The sequence below is a fragment of the Penicillium subrubescens genome (genome assembly GCF_028828155.1).
Source record: "Penicillium subrubescens strain IBT 31985 chromosome Unknown utg000005l_segment0_segment0, whole genome shotgun sequence".
In the NCBI taxonomy this organism is placed as follows: Eukaryota; Fungi; Ascomycota; class Eurotiomycetes; order Eurotiales; family Aspergillaceae; genus Penicillium; species Penicillium subrubescens.
In genome coordinates this window covers 256,603-276,609 of record NW_026643155.1, presented here as the reverse complement: position 1 = coordinate 276,609, position 20,007 = coordinate 256,603, and the positions used below count along the sequence as shown (strand labels likewise).

At 52.2% G+C, this 20,007-nt stretch overlaps 9 protein-coding genes across 9 annotated transcripts; 4 read left to right on the top strand and 5 right to left on the bottom strand.

Moving 5' to 3' along the window:
- Window positions 1–377: 377 nt before the first annotated feature.
- On the top strand, window positions 378–1,835 carry N7473_006640 (uncharacterized protein; the record flags this gene model as incomplete). Its single annotated transcript, XM_057152580.1, has 3 exons — window positions 378–480; window positions 574–1,336; window positions 1,397–1,835. The coding sequence occupies 3 exons, from the start codon at window positions 378–380 to the stop codon at window positions 1,833–1,835; spliced, it is 1,305 nt and encodes a 434-aa protein (XP_057006918.1).
- A 391-nt stretch (window positions 1,836–2,226) lies between these two features.
- Window positions 2,227–3,460, bottom strand: N7473_006639 (opsin family protein; the record flags this gene model as incomplete). Its single annotated transcript, XM_057152579.1, has 5 exons — window positions 2,227–2,308; window positions 2,380–2,514; window positions 2,583–3,070; window positions 3,173–3,239; window positions 3,312–3,460. The coding sequence occupies 5 exons, from the start codon at window positions 3,458–3,460 to the stop codon at window positions 2,227–2,229; spliced, it is 921 nt and encodes a 306-aa protein (XP_057006917.1).
- A 608-nt stretch (window positions 3,461–4,068) lies between these two features.
- On the bottom strand, window positions 4,069–7,093 carry N7473_006638 (isoleucine--tRNA ligase ISM1; the record flags this gene model as incomplete). The annotated part of the gene is made up of 2 exons (XM_057152578.1): window positions 4,069–4,278; window positions 4,334–7,093. 2 exons carry the CDS (start codon window positions 7,091–7,093, stop codon window positions 4,069–4,071), a joined length of 2,970 nt encoding a protein of 989 aa, XP_057006916.1.
- A 328-nt stretch (window positions 7,094–7,421) lies between these two features.
- Window positions 7,422–9,015, bottom strand: N7473_006637 (UPF0183 domain protein; the record flags this gene model as incomplete). Its single annotated transcript, XM_057152577.1, has 2 exons — window positions 7,422–8,896; window positions 8,958–9,015. 2 exons carry the CDS (start codon window positions 9,013–9,015, stop codon window positions 7,422–7,424), a joined length of 1,533 nt encoding a protein of 510 aa, XP_057006915.1.
- A 556-nt stretch (window positions 9,016–9,571) lies between these two features.
- N7473_006636 (putative kinesin family protein (BimC)) lies at window positions 9,572–13,250 on the top strand (the record flags this gene model as incomplete). Its single annotated transcript, XM_057152576.1, has 3 exons — window positions 9,572–10,033; window positions 10,093–12,240; window positions 12,294–13,250. 3 exons carry the CDS (start codon window positions 9,572–9,574, stop codon window positions 13,248–13,250), a joined length of 3,567 nt encoding a protein of 1,188 aa, XP_057006914.1.
- A 523-nt stretch (window positions 13,251–13,773) lies between these two features.
- Window positions 13,774–14,910, bottom strand: N7473_006635 (uncharacterized protein; the record flags this gene model as incomplete). The annotated part of the gene is made up of 1 exon (XM_057152575.1): window positions 13,774–14,910. The coding sequence occupies one exon, from the start codon at window positions 14,908–14,910 to the stop codon at window positions 13,774–13,776; it is 1,137 nt and encodes a 378-aa protein (XP_057006913.1).
- A 655-nt stretch (window positions 14,911–15,565) lies between these two features.
- N7473_006634 (anaphase promoting complex subunit 11) lies at window positions 15,566–16,035 on the bottom strand (the record flags this gene model as incomplete). The annotated part of the gene is made up of 4 exons (XM_057152574.1): window positions 15,566–15,594; window positions 15,657–15,720; window positions 15,782–15,813; window positions 15,894–16,035. 4 exons carry the CDS (start codon window positions 16,033–16,035, stop codon window positions 15,566–15,568), a joined length of 267 nt encoding a protein of 88 aa, XP_057006912.1.
- Window positions 16,036–16,298: 263 nt separating this feature from the next.
- On the top strand, window positions 16,299–17,382 carry N7473_006633 (sulfurtransferase; the record flags this gene model as incomplete). Its single annotated transcript, XM_057152573.1, has 2 exons — window positions 16,299–17,269; window positions 17,325–17,382. 2 exons carry the CDS (start codon window positions 16,299–16,301, stop codon window positions 17,380–17,382), a joined length of 1,029 nt encoding a protein of 342 aa, XP_057006911.1.
- Window positions 17,383–18,093: 711 nt separating this feature from the next.
- Window positions 18,094–19,454, top strand: N7473_006632 (uncharacterized protein; the record flags this gene model as incomplete). Its single annotated transcript, XM_057152572.1, has 2 exons — window positions 18,094–18,214; window positions 18,313–19,454. 2 exons carry the CDS (start codon window positions 18,094–18,096, stop codon window positions 19,452–19,454), a joined length of 1,263 nt encoding a protein of 420 aa, XP_057006910.1.
- Between the last annotated feature and the right edge of the window lie 553 nt (window positions 19,455–20,007).

Here is a 20,007-nt window from a genome sequence, read left to right as displayed (position 1 = left end):
CAAAGAGTCTATATACAAAGAGAACTGGGTCTTCCCCAACATCCAGTTTTCCGCTTGATCTTACTTTAGATGGACATGTAGTTTACGATTCCATGACTGTTATCAAAAATGTTGTCTTCTATGATGTTACTTTGAGTGAGCAGTTACATTGGAGAGGACTGATATTTTTGAATCTCGATGATCCTCACTTGTAGTGGTGCTGTCCCAAGGCCGCACCCCAAATAGGAAGGAAGCTTCACCCATTTTGAAGCGTCCACCGTCGTACTTTCCATCCTCCTCTCTTTCTCATCATCTTTATTTCCTCCAACCTCCCAACCTCATTTTCACGTCACTTCCAGACTGGCTTTTCAAGCACGACCCACCATCGTTCCTCCACTATGGAGGAGCATCCTCGGCACTGGAGACACACCCTGATGGGTTATGACTTTTGGCAGGATGCAAAGCAGTACGAGGACAAGATCAGCCAAGAGCTGGACATCGGTAAGGTAGACCACTAGCATGGTTCACAGTTCTTGCTTGAACCATCACATGTCTCGTCACTGCATTTCTGAAGCGGGCCATTAACTCTCTCAGCACTGGATCTGGATCTTCCCAAGCGCTTCCCATTCAACCTCGGCCCCGAAGAAACGCCCACCAAGAGACAGCGGCGTCTGAGTATGTCTGATGCAGGAAAGACCGGCCTCCAGCGTCACGCTTCCCTCTCAACGGGGGTATCTCGGTTCAGGGCCCACGAGCGCCGTACACGATCACCCTCCCCTCGCAAGATGATGGCATCTGCCATGAACGCTCTCTCATGTCGAGGCACCACCCCCACGATGCCTTCTGCTCTTCGACTTCGACGACCCTCACCGTGTAAACAGCCGGATCTGCCGCCAGGAGTTATCGTCAAGACCCGTGAAGTGTCCCCTTCACCTGCGCCTCCACTTTCTCGTCAACCTTCACCCCCCGTGGACGACTTTGCGACTGCGGAGAACCCATTCATCGGGTTCCGTGGCGGTTCAACTTGGTCAGATCTCCTTCTGACAAAGAAGACGCTAGGCCTGGATCTGTTCTGGCCGCACAGCGAAGAATCCGATGAACCAGTCCGCTTGGAGATCAATGAGCTCAAACCACTGTGCCAGTTCCGTTCCCTGCGCTCGCTGAAGATCACTGGCATGTTGCAGTCTTATCAGTCTTACATCTGGCAGACTGCCTGGCTAAACCTTGACCTGGAAGAGCTGTCTCTAGGAATGACACTGGAACCGAAGATTGACAGTGCCATCCACGCAGCACAGTGGAAACTTATCAAAGACGGATGGGAAATGGACAAGAAGCGATTTGCTGAGCCAGTGTACCAGTGAGTTGTCACATTACTCCAAGTGGAGACAGAGCGGGTTGCTGATAGGATAACCTCTAGTGGAAACCTCGGTGATGGTGCACTACACCCTGACATTGGCTGCGGCGAATACCTGGATAAGCACAGTATCGAAAAGGCCAAGATCCTGGCTATGGCCATAGGCCGGACATCCAAACGGCTCAGTATCAAGCACCTGACTCTGTCCGGCTTCGTCGCGGATGCGGATCCCTTCCTGAATTGGTTCGATGCAGAGAAAATGGAAAGTATCATATTCAAAGGCCAGTGTATCGATGCCGGGTTCTGGCTGCCACTCTCTATGGAGAATGTCACCGTACGTCACCCGAGAACAATTGAGTTAGGGCCTGTTGCTGTCGGGATGGTGTCTGTCGATGTGCAGAAAGAGTTGAAGGTGGTGAACATGCAGGATGGGTTGGACGTTGGCGAGAGCGCATTCCCAGCATCCGACGATGATACTCGGGCAATCCTGCATTTTATCTGAAAGGAGAGGGAGTCGTGGTTCGTTACGCATTGCTCCTGGCTTGGCGTACTCTCCGGATATTGCTACTTGGTGGCCATGATCTTATGATCTAATGATGTACGATCTGTTATTCGGACAATTGTTACAGCATAGGTTAATGCATGTATGATTAATGAGTGGTGAAACGGAGTATCTGGCTCTGAGAAATAATACACAAGGTCCAATTTTCAGATACATCCAGAGGCGAAGCATAATTCCAAAATAATGATGGATAGACGGAAAGTAACTCCAGCAAAGATACCCACGGGGCTATCAAAATCCACGATCAATGTAAAGCCAACACAACTGGCTTCACAATAGTAAGAATGTCCAGAGTCAATCAATCGTTAGTGCAGACAGCCCGAAATCCAAATTACGCGCCATCCTCCTCGGTAATGCGAATAGCCCCTTCGTTACCAACGCCCGAAGACCAGAAGCCATCCACATAGAGGGTACTAGATAGATAAGACGTGAGTAAAGATGTATAGAAGGAATAGGGGAGGATCTTCGACACGTCGCAACTTACATTCCCTGAGCACTGTCATGTTGCACCAAAAGCCAGTAACCCAGAAGTCCCTGCGTAAAGATATCCTGAATAGCAAGAAGAACAGTCTCGACATCAACGCTGATCTTTAAAGCGAGGGAACCTGCAGCGAGGGAGCTGTAGAATATCAGTTAGTACAATATCTCCACATAAAAAAAATAAGAATAGAGAAGGGTAGAACCTACATCGGGAACAAGGCAAAAGCAAAAAATGCCAACCCGGACAGGGCCGCAAAAAACCTTTTCGTCCGCACATCCTTATTTCCCGCCGCCCTCTGCGCATGGAACCCCCCATGATGCACAAGCACCAAATAAGCCAAACAAGAAATAACCAGCCAAACCCAGCGCACCTTCGTATGACCCGCAAAACTACCCAACACGCCGGCCGCAAGCATGACGAAATTTGCCGCGATCGCCGCGAATAGATGGCCGCCGGGCAGGCCTGAGACCAGGGCGAAGTTAGTTAGGATTAGCGGGGTGGAGAGCGCCCAGTTTATGTAGCGAAGCCAGAGGACTTGGCGCAGGTAGATGTCTGTGGTGTTGGGGACGTGTTTGTGGTGGTGGGTTATGTGGGCGGATTTGTAGCTTATTCCTTGGCCGGTTGAGAGGGCGAGGTAGGTTATGAAGGAGAGGGTTGTTGTTAGGGCTGTTAGGGTGTGGAAGACTCGTTTGGACTGTGATAAAACAAAGATGTGTTAATGTTGTTCAAGATTGAGATTGACAGATAAGATCGGATCAGGAGTCTGGGGTTAAGAATAAGGTTGGCGTTAGCTTACCAGTGGGGCACGAGCAGCAAGTGCGTAGAAGACCAGCGAAGAAACGCCCATTAAGACGGTAACAACCCTGGAATAGATGATGGTTAGCTGGATCTCATCCTAAAAACAAAGATAATTATAAATGATTATCCCGACATACCAAAGAGTCCTCTTCCCCGTATCATGCAGATCCTGAAAGATCGGCACACTGGGGATCACTGTGGGGATGGGAGCCACCGAAGTAGGCGTTGTAATGGGCAGAGTGCCCGTAGCCTTGGGGAAGAAATCGAATTCGTTAGGGACCATCATCTTGAAGAAGTGAAAACTGCGAAGATGAATGAAACACTAAAAGAAGATGAGATTGAGGGAAAGAGAAGAAAAAATAAGCAGTCTTAAAGAGCAAGGCGGAGGCGGAAATCAGGATTCGAGAGCTTCCCCAATGACGGGGAAACGTTGTCGTCATCGCCACCAGGGAAGCAAGAAACGGTGGATGGTTGGGGAGGGGGAGGGGTTATTATTACATATTACATATTACATATTACATTAACACTTGTTACAGGGAATATTAATTATTATTAATGGTAGTCATAAATACTACCGGATTGTGTATGACAGGAATCATGTTTTTATTCCTGGTTAGGCAGAAGCAGGGAACAGCGGGGAAAAGATGGACAGTCCAGACTACCGTAGACTATCTAGATCGCTCTGCAGATCAGAAGGATAATCATGATCGACAGTATCCGAGATTAAAATCGCTGATTCAATGATAATACATTTTGATATGCAAAGCAAATATGCAAAGAGCTGGAGAGGTGTATATTACAAGAGAAAAAGAAAAACGAGCCTTCAACCACTCGCCGCACAGATGATGATCACAATTCATCATTCAGCCAGCTTACGCCTCAAAGCCCCCAGGTCTAGACAACTGGAGATGCAGCTGCAGCCTCCAGCTCGCTGACCACCGAATCACATCGATCGCAAATCTCATCGGTCGCCACTGGCTCCGGAATGGCATACCGCCAGCATCGGCCGCACTTGGAGGCCTGTGGCGCGTAGACGTATACTCGCCCCTTCTGTCCATCAGGGAGTTCACAGTCATCCTCATATTGCCATTCGGCTTGGGCAATCTCGGCGGGAAGAGCATCGCTGGGATCAGCGAGAGTGACAGACGATACTACGAACAGGTCCGGGAGCTCGGAAAGGTACTGGTGGAAGACCGTGCTGCTGGTGACGCTTGTCGAAGGAAGAACTAGGTGCACGAATGATTGCAGGGAGGAACCGAGTTGCTTTTTCCCCGCGGGCCTGTTCCTGCAAATTCTTGATGACCGAGTGGACGGCGACAACCTCGTGGTAGCTGGTATCGAGCGCAGGGTCCTGCCATTCAGTTGCCGGGGTGGCTGCGATGCGTCGCAAGGGGTGTTCGCTCTGCGACCGGATCGCTTCGGGGGTATGGTCCCAGGTCTCTTCCACGAGGAGTGGAGTAATAGGGCCCAGCACTTCCTGGAGGTGGTGGTAGATGTAATACAGGGTGGTTTGGGCGGCACGTCGACTGGTGCTATTCTCGCCCAGAGTATACAGTCGGTCCTTGATTGCTTCCATATAGAAGGCCGAGAACTCGAGGTTAGCCCAGCGGTTCATCGTAGCAACAGCCTTGTAGAATTCAAAATTGTCACAGGCTTTTCGCGTGGAAAGGACCATGTCGGAGAGGTGTTTCAGCGCGATCCGATCCACCTGCTGCAGCTGCTCGTACGTCACGATGCATTCGGGACGGAAGTCACCCAGTGCTCCTAGCAGCAGCTTGAAGGTAACGCGGAACTTGTGCAGACTGGTGTGAACAGTCTGAAGCACCTGCTTTCCAATAACCACGTCGCGAGTGTAGTCGCTACTTGCAGCCCATAGGCGAAGGGCATCAGGGCCCAATGCGTCATACGTTGGCCCTTGGTTTTCCGGTTGCTTTTTTCCCTTGCCCTTCCGTGGCTTGAGAGGAGGCAGCAATGTTCCATCCATGATGGTCTGCGGTGCAATAGTATTACCAATGGACTTGCTCATTTTACGTCCGTGCTCATCAAGAGTAAATCCATGGGTAATGAGGTTGCGGAAGGGAGCACGAGAGGTATCATTCTGTCCCGAGGCGATCTGGTGAGAGATGTATGTCAGGAGGCCAGACTGGAACCAACCCCGATGTTGGTCGGATCCTTCCAGGTAGACATCGGCAAGGTGGCTGCGACCCTCGAGAGGGACGTCAATCTCTGCCCAGCTAGTACCGCTGTCAAACCACACGTCCATCGTGTCGGAACCTCGTCGATAACCGGCTGGATCATCCCGCAGTGAGGGGAGCACCCAGGCCGCATCATCAGCATCGTCAGTCCACCAGGCGTCGATACCACGCTCTTCAATAGTCTGCATGATATGCGACACGCTTTCTTTGATCAAGACAGCCTCACCGGTGGTCCGATGATAGATAGCAGGAATGGGCACACCCCATGCGCGCTGGCGTGAGATACACCATTCGCTACGGTTTTTGACAAAGTTATTCAAGCGATGCTTGCCAGCTTCCGGAACAAATCGAACATCCTCTAGGGCCTTGAGAGCGCTGCTACGGATATCGGCCACATCTGCGAACCATTGCTCCGTGGCACGAATGATAATCGGCTGCTTGGACCGCCAGTCGTAAGGGTACTTGTGCTCGTATTTGTGCTGCGCAAGGAGATAACCGTGGGAGTTGATGTAAGCCAGCACAAGGTCATTACCCTCTCCCAAGACTGGCTTCCCAGCTAGACGAGAGGGATCGTGCGGCATGGCCTTCTCTGTGAACCGGCCCTCGTCGTTGACAGGCGCAAAGACGGGGATACCGCGAGCGAGACAAGCTTCGTAGTCGTCCATACCGTGACCGGGTGCGCAGTGAACCAGTCCAGAGCCAGAATCCGCAGTAACAAAGTCTGCAGCGATAATTGGCTGAGGATCGGCTTGGGCGCCCTTGAGGATAGGCCGGTAGGTGGTCTTTTCCGCTAGTTCAGAGCCTAGAATCGAAGGGACAATGACAGAGAGCTCCTCTTTGAGGATGCTCTCAAGATATTCGAATCGAGACTGGGCAACAAGCAGGTTGCCATGGGTCTCGGACTGCACAATCACATACTCCAATTCGTTGTTGACAGCAATCGCGGCATTGGCAGGCAGGGTCCAGGGAGTCGTAGTCCAAATAATCGCACTCACACCATCCGACTTGAGCAATGGGTCCGCAGATAGGTGTGGTGGGATGTTCACGAGGGGAAATTTGACCAGAGCCGCGGTGGAAACGTGGTCATCCTTGTACTCCAGTTCAGCCTCTGCCAGTGCCGTGCCGGTCGAGGGCGACCAGTAGACGGGCTTGAACTTTCGATAGATGAGACCGTGATCAACCATCTCTCGAAAGATCCGTAGCTGACGCATCTCGAACTGCTTGTCCATCGTCTTCCAGTGATTCTCCCAATCGGCCATGACTCCAAATCCGCGGAACCCTTTCATCTGCTCCTTGACGGTCTGTCGGGCCAGCTGGCGCGCAGACTTGCGAATCACTGCCGGACTGACCGATCCGTCCATCACTCCCATGTCGCGTAGGCCCTGGAGTGCCTTGAGCTCAATTGGCAAGCCATGACAGTCCCACCCCGGCACATACCGCACTTGTTTACCCCGACCCAATTGTACCCGGTTGATGATATCCTTTAGGATTTTGTTGAGCGCATGCCCGATGTGCAATTCACCGTTCGCGTAGGGTGGGCCATCGTGTAGGACGAAGGGCTTATTGGCCGGTCGTTCGCGGCGCTGCCAGGCGTAGAGCTCATCGGTGGATCGCTTGAGGTATTTTATTTGGTCGGCCGGCGACACTCGCGGGGGGAACGTCGACTTGGGGAGTTTTAGAGTCGACGTCCAGGACTTCGGAAGTGACCGCGCCTGTTTGTGCATCCTCCCAGCATCTCCTCTTTGGAAGTTGAAGATGTTGGAGAAGTTAATCAGAATCGCGCGGAGGTTCAGTCGGGGTGGAGATTGGGGAACATACGGGTAATGACGAATATTACAAGGAACAGCAGCACAGATGTGATGAAAGATTAGTATTCTGAAAACTGAATGTTACAATGTACATCTCCAAGATGTTTACCAGCTTCCCCAAAGTAAATCCTAGATAGTTCCTAAGATATTCATAGCTCATAGTCACATGTTAGATTAAATGCTAGAAATGCAAAATTAATTTCCTCCATCCAACCCCAAAATAACTCCTAACCGAAGAACCGGGCTAATAAACCGTAAGGCAGCTCACCGCACCGTTCTTCAGCACTTCAAATAGTAGACCCGGGAACCCAAAGAGCTCGGTATTGCCCAGTCCACCATCATGTCCATCGGGACCAGTCCGTGGCCCTCGGGATGTGGTTTCTTCCCACCCACCAAGGAACTCGACGCTGCTCTCAGGGCTGTCGCCCCAGCCGCGGTTCAAGACCATGGGTCGTTGCATTACTCGCTGTTCCTCGGGACTGGCATTCGAGTCCTTCCAAACTTCGCGCAACCGCTTGGAGATGTCATCGAAGGGAGACTCGGAAGTCAGACCGTCTCCGGACTCGTCAAGGTGGATCGTCCACCGACTGCGACGGTGACGGTTGAACGGGTAAGATCCGGGAACGTTTCCATGTAAGATGATCTTTGTTACTGTCAGTTGTGGCAGAGAAGGCTGAGACGAGGATTCTGTAATTTCTGATGTAGGAAATGCAGGCCCTGGAGTTGTTGGGTGGGAGATGAATGCATCGAATCCGTGATGGAAGTAGTTGAAGAAGCATTCAGCAGGTAGTGAGGTTGGATCACTAATGCTGTTTGGAGATACTTCCTCATCCGAGTCATCCGTCACGCTGTTATTGGAGGAGTGGTCAGTATCTGGGATCTCCATTCCTGTTCCAGGCGATGGACTCAAACGCAGGGCATCCCCCGTTCCGCCACTGCCGGTTGCACGGTGAATCGATATCCGTCGGTCGTGTTTACGGTAGATGGCATCTGGGGGACCGAATTCGGCAATCAGATCCTGAGGAGTTGTCTCCCCCAGGATGATTTGTGCGGGTGGATTATTTCGTCGCTCTGCTTCTAATTTCCCAGCACCCAGGATGTGGATCATTTCGATCTCGTCGGCAAATGCGTCACGATTTTTGCTGATCACGGCAGACGAACGTGGATACTGGGGCTGCTGAGTGAACAGCTTTGAGCGAGCCTCCGGCCATGAGGAACCTTGGAAGATAGCCAAGGATGTCGCTGGCAATGCAGCGGAGGAGGAAAGCAGTGCCACAAAGTCACACGAGTCGGACCATGCAGAGTGTTGAAGAGGGAATGAGAAGGAGACCCCCGGGTATGACAGCACATATGTGCCGTATTGCGACTTGGGGTCGGTTGGCGGGATGTATTCGCCCGGATAGGAGGGGCCAAACAGGCGGTTATAGACATGTCGGAAGTTAGGGCCTTGCAAGGTGGCAGTTCCTTCAGTGGATTTACCCCCCTTCAACACATCCTGATTCTTGTAGACTAGGCTCCCCCGAGAGAAGTCCAGCACCTCGATCAAACGTAGTCTCTGATCGGGTCCGTCGAACCGAAGTCGCAAGCCGTTAGCGGGCAACTTCAAGATGACAGGGTTGAGAAGAGGGTCCGTTGAGGAATATGCCAGGTCGATCTCTGGGTATGTTTGAGGGTGAGACTTCACGCGAGTCAGAACGTTGTGTAGGGAGGCACCGAGTGCTGCGAAACAGTTAGCTCCCCTCTCCACGGGTCTATAGATCGGGACTTGGGGGAGACATGCTGATGAAGCCCAGGCCTTTGCCTGGGAAGATTTGAACCGGTGCCGATCGAGCGGTCATCGTGGCTGCAGTTCGTTTGTTTCCCAAGTCATCGAGGGGCGAAATGGGAGAAGACAAAGCAAAGGAGCCATCGATATCGAAGCTCGCGGGGAAATGCGATGACGCCAATCATGTGAGAGCGGAGCATGACTGAGAAACGGTCACGTGGGATCGTCCGCTTATCGCTTATCGTAACTATTCAAATGGCCGAAATTGCCAGCGTAGAAGACAACGTATAGAAGATATTTGGACTTATAGGATTGGGTAATTGAGATTTTCATGGGATCGCAGTTTCCAATAATGGAAAGCCCTAATCTTCGTGGTCCAAACAAGGCCCCCCTAGTGACTTGAAGTGGTTGCTTGTAATTGTGGGGGAGGTGGCCGAGATGTGACAGTCACGTGGGGTTTGTTTATGTTTTGCCCAAAGGGATCCTCCGGCATCCTGCCTTGACTTGCAACCTAATCGGCCACCCGATTTGCATGCACTAACCTGCTTCAACTCTCCGTTTTCGGCCTCCATACTCGACGTCGAAACAATTGTTCATCACTTGGAATATCATTGCAAGCTCCATTCAACATGCCCGCCCCAGGACGGGCATCCTCTGCCATTCCCGCAGCCGCCACCAGGCGAACGGGTTTGCGCCAACCGACTCGGCGAGCCGGGTCTGCAGTCCCTGATCGACAGGCATCACCAGCAGTTTTCGCGAAACCAGCTACATCATCCATTGCACGTGTACAAAAGCCGAGTGTCGACCAATCTAGCACAAACAGTAAGAGAAAAGATAGGGAATTCGAACGAGAGATCAACGAGGACACAAGCATCCACGTGGTGGTGCGCTGTCGCGGCCGTAATGAGCGCGAAATCAAGGAAAACAGCGGCGTCGTCCTCTCCACTGAGGGTGTGAGTGGGAAAAACCTGGATCTATCCATGGGACCGAATGCGCTGTCAAACAAGACATATGCCTTCGACAAGGTCTTCTCGCCGGCAGCCGACCAAACCATTGTGTACAAGGAGGTAGTACTCCCGATTATCAATGAGGTGAGTTGATCAGATTCTGTGCGACATGAAATGCTGCTCATGCTGACTCGGACCAATAGATGCTTGCCGGATACAACTGCACGATTTTCGCATACGGACAAACGGGAACAGGAAAAACGTACACCATGTCTGGAGACATGACCGATACCCTGGGAATACTGTCAGATGATGCAGGCATTATCCCACGCACACTCTACTCCCTTTTCCACAAGCTCGAGGACACGGAAAGCACAGTCAAGTGCTCATTCATCGAACTGTACAACGAGGAATTGCGGGATCTATTGGCAGCTGACGATAACACGAAGCTCAAAATTTACGAGAATGAGAAGAAGGGCCATCTGGGTACTTTGGTACAAGGAATGGAGGAGACTTACATCGACTCGGCAACAACTGGTATCAAGCTGCTCCAGATGGGCAGCCACAAGCGCCAGGTGGCTGCAACAAAATGCAACGACCTGAGTTCGCGCAGTCACACAGTCTTCACGATAACTGTTCTCACCAAGCGTACCACCGAGTCTGGTGAAGACTATGTGAGCTCTGGCAAGCTTAACCTGGTGGACTTGGCTGGTAGCGAGAACATCGGGCGAAGTGGTGCCGAGAACAAGCGAGCCACTGAAGCCGGTCTGATCAACAAGAGTTTGCTAACCCTTGGACGCGTCATAAACGCCCTGGTGGATAAGAGCTCGCATATCCCGTACCGGGAGTCCAAGCTGACTAGGCTACTACAAGATTCGCTGGGTGGCCGAACAAAGACATGCATCATCGCGACAGTATCACCCGCAAAGACCAACCTGGAGGAGACAATCTCGACCCTCGACTATGCTTTCCGAGCAAAGAATATCCGCAACAAACCCCAGATCAACTCCATGGTCTCCAAGAACAAGCTGCTCCGTGAGATTGGCATGGAAATTGAGAAGCTCAAGAGTGAACTCATTGCTACGCGACACCGCAATGGTGTCTACATGACGCCAGATGCGTACGAGGAGATTACCACGGAAAGCGAATCGCGAAGAATTGTCAATGAGGAACAACGCGCCAAGATCGAGTCCATGGAATCGAGTCTGCGACACAAGGTCCAGGAGCTGTTTTCTCTCACGGCCAATTTCAACACATTGAAACAGGACAACGAGAGCACACAGGCCAAGCTCAAAACCACGCGTGGCATCCTTGAGCAAACGGAATCGAGCCTCAAGAATACCTCCGAGAAGTTGGATGAAGAGACCGTTCTGAGAAAGGCTCACCAAGCTACAGAAAAGATCCTTCGTGAAGTTGGCGAGGGTCTTCTGTCCAGCTTGGATACTACCGTTGAGGATATTAATGGACTGCACGCCAAGATCGACCGCAAAGATGACCTGGAATTTGAGAATCGTCAGACATGGGAGGCATCTGCTGGTGAAGTTTCCGATGTCACGCAACAGATCGATGCGCGTGTGGAGAGCTTCCAGGCGCAGCATGCGGGCCTTCTAGACACCATGTCCAACAGGCTCCACCAGTTTATCAGTGACGAGATCGATGCTGTGCTGTCTACTCGGTCTCAGCTCGATGAATTTGCAGCATCCGTTGTCAAGGTCGAGGCAAACGCGAAAAAGCAGACTTCAAGTGCGCATGATGAAATGAACGAGGTTCTTGAGGAGATCAAAGTTCTCCGCGAGGATGTCAAAACCAAGGTTGGCGAAGGCCTGAACGGACTTTCGGCCGCGGCTGCACGAATCTCCAAAGAAGTCCTTGGCGAGTTCTCAGAGTTCCACTCCCAGCTTCACTCCTCGTACAGCTCTCTCGGCAAGGACTTCAAGTCCATGTTTGAGAATATGGCATCGCATCTGGACCAACAAAAGTCCGAGATCAACAAATTGCGACTCGAGCTTCAAGAAGCCAATCGCCACTCAGTTGAGGCTAACCGCAAGGCCTCATCGAGCCTCACCCAAATTATGGAAGAAGAGCAGGCGAATGCCCAGACGGAGCGAGAAACCTTGATGTTGCAGATTCGAAACCTACTTGAGGAATCCAATCAGCGCCAGTCTACTCGCCTCAAGAGCAAGTATGAAGCCGTTCGCACAGATATTTCGGCTTCTGGTGATTCTCTGGAGCACGCTACTGCGCAGTATGACCGTCACATCGATGAATGGATCTTCAAGGAGGAGCAATTCGCAAAGGACGTGACGGCATCCAGGGATGAGATCAGAACTAAGATGCAGAATGATTGGGAGGTAAGTTTCGCATTTCTTCTGGGCCTTGTGACAAGCAGAACTAACCGTGGTAGACTTTCGATCAACGCAATGCCTCGATTCAACGGGCCACCGAGTCGGTGCACCAGGAGACTGTGCGGATTGTGGATGCTCAGATGAGCGACATGAGCAAGCAAATGGAAGCCCTTGATGACTTTGTCGCCAAGGCTCGGTCTCAAAATGGCCGCTTCCATGAGGCGCAGCTTGATAGCCTGGATTCCCTGGCCACAAATGGCCGGGATTCGCGAAATGCCGTATATGAACAGCTGGATGGCCTCTGCGAACGTGTGAACCAGCTGCAGGATGATGTCTTCATGCATACAGAAAATCTCGAGCAGGCGACTGCTCCTCTTCACGAGGAGGTACGCCAGCCACTGTCTGAGCTGCGCGACAACATTCAGAGCCACCCCATGAAGGAGTATATTCCAACCGGAGTGACTCCCAAAAAGCGAAAGTACGAGTACAGCACGGAGCTGCCTCGTACTGAGTCACACGAGGGTATTCGTACCCGGCATCGGACCTCCAAGCAATTCACAGCTCTTCCCTTCAATGAGGAGCCTCAACTGGCCCCCATTCCCAGCTCGCCAGTCTCTTCACCATCTAAAGGCTTTGTCTATAGCGACGCCGCGGAAGAGGTAGGGACTCATTCTTCGTCATCCGGAATCAATTCCTCCAACACTGGCCTTAGGGAAGTCGATTTAAACGTCGGCAAACAACACGCGCAGGATGCTGAAGACGACACCAGGCCCGACGACAAACCTGGATCCCCTGCACCCGCCCCTACCATGGACCTGGACGACACCCTCGACAAGGACGAACCAGAGCAGCCGCCACTGAAGCGTAGCCGCTCCGCCTCCAGCAACCCGGTCGAGACCAAACTCCCGCAGAAGATGCTGTCCAAGAGGATGGCTGGCATGATGGAGGGCCGAGAGAATGTGCCTCCATCTGGTATTGCAGGTGGACGCAGATATAGGAACCGCAACGCGGAGTAAACGTGCTCGCCTTGTCTCACATCTTCCTTTCTTTCACATCTCTTCTTGTTTTATTCGTTTTCCTGTTTTGTTTCACTGTCGAGTTTAACATCTTGATACCCAATGTCGCTAGTCTTTTCTCCTTCTGGTCCGGAGTTTCTGGCTGAAAAAAACCATGTGGGAGCGTCGTTCACTTTTTCTTCTTTTGTGCAGATGGATTGGAGTTTCATATGCCAGAGGGCAGTGTTCCATATTTGGTGTTTCTTGTGTTTGGGTATTACTTGTCTCATTTGGTAGCCTCCAGGTTCCTTAACCGTGGTTTGGTCTCAATTGAATACTTGCATCTCAATCTCTGCCCCAAGCATTCTTCAATTCAAGTAGCCAAAGATAGAAAGAGAAACTATGGTATATCCAATAGGCAAATGTGCCCAGTCAAAAGATCAACTCGATAACGCCAATGTATCTGTGAAAATTTGCGCCGAAAACAATCCTCGCAAGCAGGTTGGACCAAAAAACAACAACATCACGTTCCCAAATGTGACGTTCACGCCGTATCTCCCTCCTTTGAAACCCCTTCTCCAGCTGTATGTTCATCTGTCGCAGTCTTCTCCTCAAGCAAATCCCGACCTTCTTCAATCTGGCCCCCTTCCTCAGTAGAAGCAGGAGCCACATCCGCCGCATCAATCACCATCTGCAACTCACGCATCCTCTTCGCAAATTGATCCATCATATCCTCCAACCTAGGCGTCCCCCGCTCTCCCTTATCCTTGCCCATGCCCACTTCGGAGGGGATCCCCGTCGTCCCGTAGATCTTCAGCATCAACCCGTGTCCCGGCGCGTCACTCGGATCGTGGTTCTCAAATGTCGGCGCCGGGACCATCTCGCTACTGAGTACCTGCCATGTCGGCGAGAAACTCTTCGCTGATGTTACACGGTATTGGGGTTGTGCCACGCTTGGACTTGGGGATGATGGGTGTTGGGCCGGGGCTAAGGTGGATGGGTTCGCCGGGGATGTGGACATGGACTTTGTACCACCACCTGTGCCGGCGGGAATGGCCCTGCCCGTCGTGGATGGGTCGGCGGGTGGTGTAGTTCCAGTTCCGGCGGGTGGTGGGGGAACGGGCTCGACGTCTAGCACGATGTAGTTTTCACGTACCCCCGGTATCGGCGGCGGGAGGAGCGCGGACTTGTCATTGTCGTGCTGGTGGTGGTGGTGTTCTGCGGGGTTGTGCGATGGGTTGGTTGTACGCCCTTGCCCTTCCACTTTCTTGGACCCTGGGAGTGCGTCTTGTTGAGCCTCCAAGCTGCGTAGAGCGGCTTCCGTCACGATGTCGGTGTCGTCATCGGAAAATATGTAGTGGACCGTTGGGTGGTGGTGGTCTGATGTATGGGCATCTTCGATTAGGGTGAAGAACGGCTGGAATGGCTGGTGCAGACCTGGGTGGTGGTCTGCTCCATCTTCGTGTGTTTCACCGGTTTGGTGCCCTGGGTCATCGGCGGTACCGTCGTGGGTTGAGGTGATAGGCGAGGCGTGCTGTGGAGCCTCATCTATAGGGTGGTCATCGGAGGTGCGGACGGACTGGTCGCTCGGTCGGGAAGAAGTGCTTGGACGAGCTGAGGGGTCGTTGAGTGAGGACTGTGAGGAAGGGGAGAGAGGATGGGCCGGGTTGTTCATAGACATGTCCGTCGCTACATGGCCAAAGTGGAGGAGTTGGCTGGGATGATGTCGCTTCCCCAGAGCTTCTTATCGATAGCTGCACGTGATGCCATCGGGGATTACTTGATCTACTGCTTTCAAAGGTTTGATGATCTGATATGTATAGAAAAGATATGTAGCTTTCATGGCCATATGTTTGAAATTACACTCTGTAAGATTGAGATCTTGAGTGAGAATTTGAGTGACGCAATCAGGGATTAAGATGAGTTCATTATGGTGGATATATATTCGCCATCAACTTACCCTAGGTGACAGCCTAGGTTATGAGCATGTTACCTAGAGACCTCGACTCCCGACGGTCTTGAGATGGAATCCACTTCTATTATGCAATATCCCCTTTCCATGGCGACTAGACTTAATAGTGGTGTTTTAATTTATTGATTGCGTAATATCTGGAGACACTGTATAGCTCCGTTCGACAACCCGATCCCATCCTTTGATCGAATGGATAGGTCATCAAGCCAACATGAGCAATGCTTGGCTCTCAACAAGAGTAGACAAGCTAAAAGAGACATCGAGAATAAAAAGAAACTTGAAAAGAAACATGGGGTATCCTTGAATCAACCCGTTGAACGCCTGCCGCGAGGGAATATGCAAGTATGCAAGGTCATTGAGACCGTTATTTTTCTTCTTGGACCCACTCAAATTCTGGTGGCTGTTAGTGGATCGGAATACACCAGGAAAGACAATTAGTATAAGGATTGACTCACTTTGACGGCACATCGGGCATAGTCCCTTCGAAGAGTCTTGTTGAATCCAAGTCATGAGGCAATGCTGTTTACCAGTAGACCAGTTAGCTCCCCCCACGTACATCGCGACGCGTCGGTATTCTCACCATATGAAACGAATGGCCGCATTTGCCAATCACTAGTATTTCCAGATGTGGAGATTAGTATGGATCCAAGGTAGCCCGGATTAGCGGCAATGGGCTCATCGCAGCAACTCACAAAGGGCGCAGTCATCGCCAGGGAATTTGCAGGTCGGACAAGTGCCGTCGAACTGGACGCGGCAGATACCGCACACCTCGTCCTCGGGCATGTCCCAGTGCCAGGTGGCAACGGCATTCCATTCCTTCAGAGTGACCTTCATTGCTTGAACTGCAAGAAAGAGAAATGTGTGACCAACAGCTTTGTAGAGAAGTAAAGAAGATCGTGATGGTGGGAGCAGTGCACAGGTTCCGGTCTGCTTATCGGACTATCGGAGTATCGGCTTATCAAAGTTTCGCGGTTGTTATCTTGTTTATCACATGAGACGCTTCTCCGCACCTTCCACTCCACATCTTCCGCTCTAATGTAAATCGAACTTGACATTGACTTGAAGTCTTAAGGAGACTCTTTCCCACCTGATCGACCATGGCTACGATGGCCACTCGCTTCGGTGCCTCTTCTGCTCGTCTCTTCCGTACCAATATGACCTCTACTACCCGCGCTGGACAACAGGCCCGCCATGTATCCTTCTCCTCATACTTGGTCACCCCTACCCAGCTCAATGAAGCTCTCAAGAAGAACCCTCCGACCAAAATCTCGACTTCTCCTCGAGTCATTCCTCTCTGCGCAGCCTGGTTCATGCCCAATGACCCCGAAGGTCGCAAGGGCATTGACTCTTTCCGCCAGTCCCGCATCCCTCAAGCCCGCTTCTTTGACCTCGATGCGGTCAAGGACAATGATTCGCCTTACCCCCATATGCTTCCGACCTGCGAGACATTTGCTGAGGCAATGAGTGAGCTCGGCATTCGTCGCGACGATGAGGTGGTGGTTTACGATACGGCCGAACTAGGTATCTTCAGCGCACCCCGTGTGGGCTGGACCCTGCGTGTATTTGGTCACCCCAATGTTCATATTCTCAACAACTACCGCCTCTGGACTCGCGAGGGCCTCCCTACCGAGAGCGGGGAGCCGGCTCCCGTCGAGAAGAGCAGGTACCCCGTGCCGACTTATGACTCTAAGATGGTGATCGCCTTCCATGAGATGAAGGAGCTGGCATCGGACTATGGCAAGGAGGGCGCGGAGGAGGTCGAGATCCTGGATGCTCGCTCGTACGGTCGCTGGGCTGGCACTGACCCTGAGCCGCGCCCTGGTCTTTCTTCCGGGCATGTTCCTGGATCTAAGAGCTTGGCATTCCAGCAATTACTTGATCCCGAGACCATGACTTATCTTCCCGCTGAGCAGTTGAAGAAGGTGTTTGAAGATCACAAGGTTGATCCCTCTCGATCAATTATCAGTTCCTGCGGTACTGGCGTCACGGCGACGGTCATTGAAACTGCTCTGGGGGAGGCAGACTATGGCAATCCCAATCTCCGTCGGGTATATGATGGTAGCTGGACGTGAGTTACTCAGACTGTTGATACATATTCGATAAGACTGCTAACATGATTCTAGTGAATGGGCTCAACGAGTCAAGGAATCTGACGGCCTTATCAAGAAGGTCAAGTCATAGAAAATTTTGGAAGGCACCATTCTCATGAAATTTGGGACGAGGACTCGCATGAGAATTCTTTTCCTTTGGTGGTGGCTTGGTTTTGCGTTTAGCACTGCCCTTTCCTGTTTTTAGACGATACTCCCCTCGTTGTTGAGATGCTCAATTTGAGGATCTACTTCATCTCCAAATGCATACCTCTTACATATTCCTTCCACATATCTCTGATTATCTCGTCATTTTGATCTGATTTGATCTTTCTGATCTCTTTGATCTACTCCGTACTAAGCGTTACTTTGCTCGCCAGGAACCCGCCCAGCCTTCCTCCCATCCAATCTGTAGTAGCTTAGTCAGCACCATCTAGGTCATCGTCGCAACAGCAACCTTGGAAGCCTCGTTTCCAGCGTGAACAACGCCTCCACCTGCTGCCCTTCTGGTAATTTCCCCAAGGTTAAAGATGCTGCAGATGATATCTTACTCCAAAGCTTCTCATTGTGAGTGTACTTCCACCTTCCTCCATCCGCGTCATACCGATTACCCGCCCTCAGCGCCCCCACATTCTCATGTCCCTCCATCGCCAAACCTCCTTCATCGGCTCTCTTTGTTGACCACCTCGACCTCTCTAGTCGCGGCTGTCAATACATCCAGTTCCCCGGTCTAGGGCGCCCTCGCCCTTTGCCCTACTCCCGATTCTTATCACCACCCTCAACGACACTCGTTTTCGGTGCCGCCATGTCGACCGGACGCAAGGTCTTTCATTGCGCCGTGGACGAGACGGCCCTGACCACCAACATCACCGAGATCAAGAAATGGACTACCAACGGCGCCATCGATCTCATAGTCCCTCTTTACAGTATGTATTTCGATACGTGAGGAGCAGAGTGCTTTCCGACGCTGCTGGTCGCTCGTTCCTGGCTGATCTAACTTTCTTTTTCTCCCTTCCACTTCCAGCCCTCGAACGGCTTCACGCTCTTAAGCGGGCAGGATCGCAAACCGCCATTAATGCCCGTGAGGCTGTTCGCTTCCTCGACCGAGTTACCTCTGGCAAGGACCACATTACCACCGACCGTGTCACCCTGCAGGGTCCCATGGAACAGTATGAGCACTGGGAGGATGCAGAGAAATTCTTCTTGCCCGAATTTGAAGAGGAACCCGAGGCGATTGACGATGCGGAACCTATCGAGTCTGCGCCCGAAGAGTCTCAAAGGGACAATGGAGTCTCCGGCCCGGAAGATCTGTCGCAGATGCTGCTGAGCAAGTTGAACTTCAAGAAGGATCCCGAGGCCGCTTCAATCACCTCTGCCGGTACTCCCAGCGGACCCGGATCGCGCACTTCGTCTCGTAGCTCGCGCACCAGCCCCGAATGTGCCCAGCACGAAAATGGCACTGCCAACAAAGTCGAGAAGCCCAAGTCTGGACATCAGCGCACCGCATCTGGCTCGGTCATTCCAGTCGCTCCGCCCGTGTTGCGCCCTTTGCTGAGCGCGCTGCTGTGGCGGCTCCACGGCGGCCCGGACGCGGATAACTCTGCTAAGAGCTGTATCCTGGTTACGAATGACCGCGCGACACAGGTCTGGGCGCAGAAGTTCGGTATTGGGGTCAAGAACATCCTTCAGCTGCGTACTGCGATTCAATACGAAGAGCGCGAGTACAAAAACCGCTGCAAATACGTCGAGAAGATTCAGACTCAACCTACGGAACAGCCCAAGACTTTGTTGTCTTACGAGGCCGACTCCGATGAGGATGAGCTGGTGTTTGTTCCTCGTGGCGGCCGTGGCGGTAAGGGTACTTCTCGCGGTGGCCGGGTTGGGTCCTCTCGTAAGCCTGCCCCGAAGGCTGCTCCAAAGGCCGCGCTCCCAGCTGCCGTTGAGACCCCCATCGAGGTTCCTACTCAGCCAATTGATCCCGACTCGTTCAGCCGCTCCCTGGCTGGTGCGACTAAAACACCGCCTACCGTGGACCTGAGCACCCAACAAGGTGCTGCTCGTGGCATCGCCGGGGCGTCTCGCCGCTCTGGTGGACGTCGCGGAGGGTCCACTCGTGGTGGTGGACGTGGGAGCGGACGTGGACGGGGCAAGCTCTGGGTTCCTTGAAGGTAAGGCCGGGTCTGTGGTAGATCTCGACGTGATCGAGCTTCTCCGCAGGCCAAGAATCTCCTTTTTGTGAACGAAGTGCACTCCAGAACCGGAACGGCCTTGTCTTTCTTTCCTTTACAGGACGGAATATGATCGCGCGAGGGAGACACCCGACTGTGAGTCCCTCAAGGACGTGTCAACTCTCTTCCTAATCTCTCCATCTCCATCTTCCGCCCCGTCAATGGCTTCCCAACCGTGTGGGTCGTGTCGGACCCCCCGGACAAACACGACGTGGCTGATGAACCCTGGAGGAATCGATTCGCAGCTGAACAGCTGCATGGATTGATCACTGGGAAAAAACACCCCTCGTGCTTTTTTTGTACCCTGGAAATTTCCTTGAGAGGACCCTTGGACTGCCCCCGATAGCTTTCCACCCTGACATCCGAAACGTTGCTTTTTTATGGGCCTCGTGCGCGGTCATGTATGAGAGTGGATTTGCATTTACTCAGATCTAGTATGAAACGGACGAATACACATATGCTTTGACTGCTCATTTTTATTCTATCTAAAT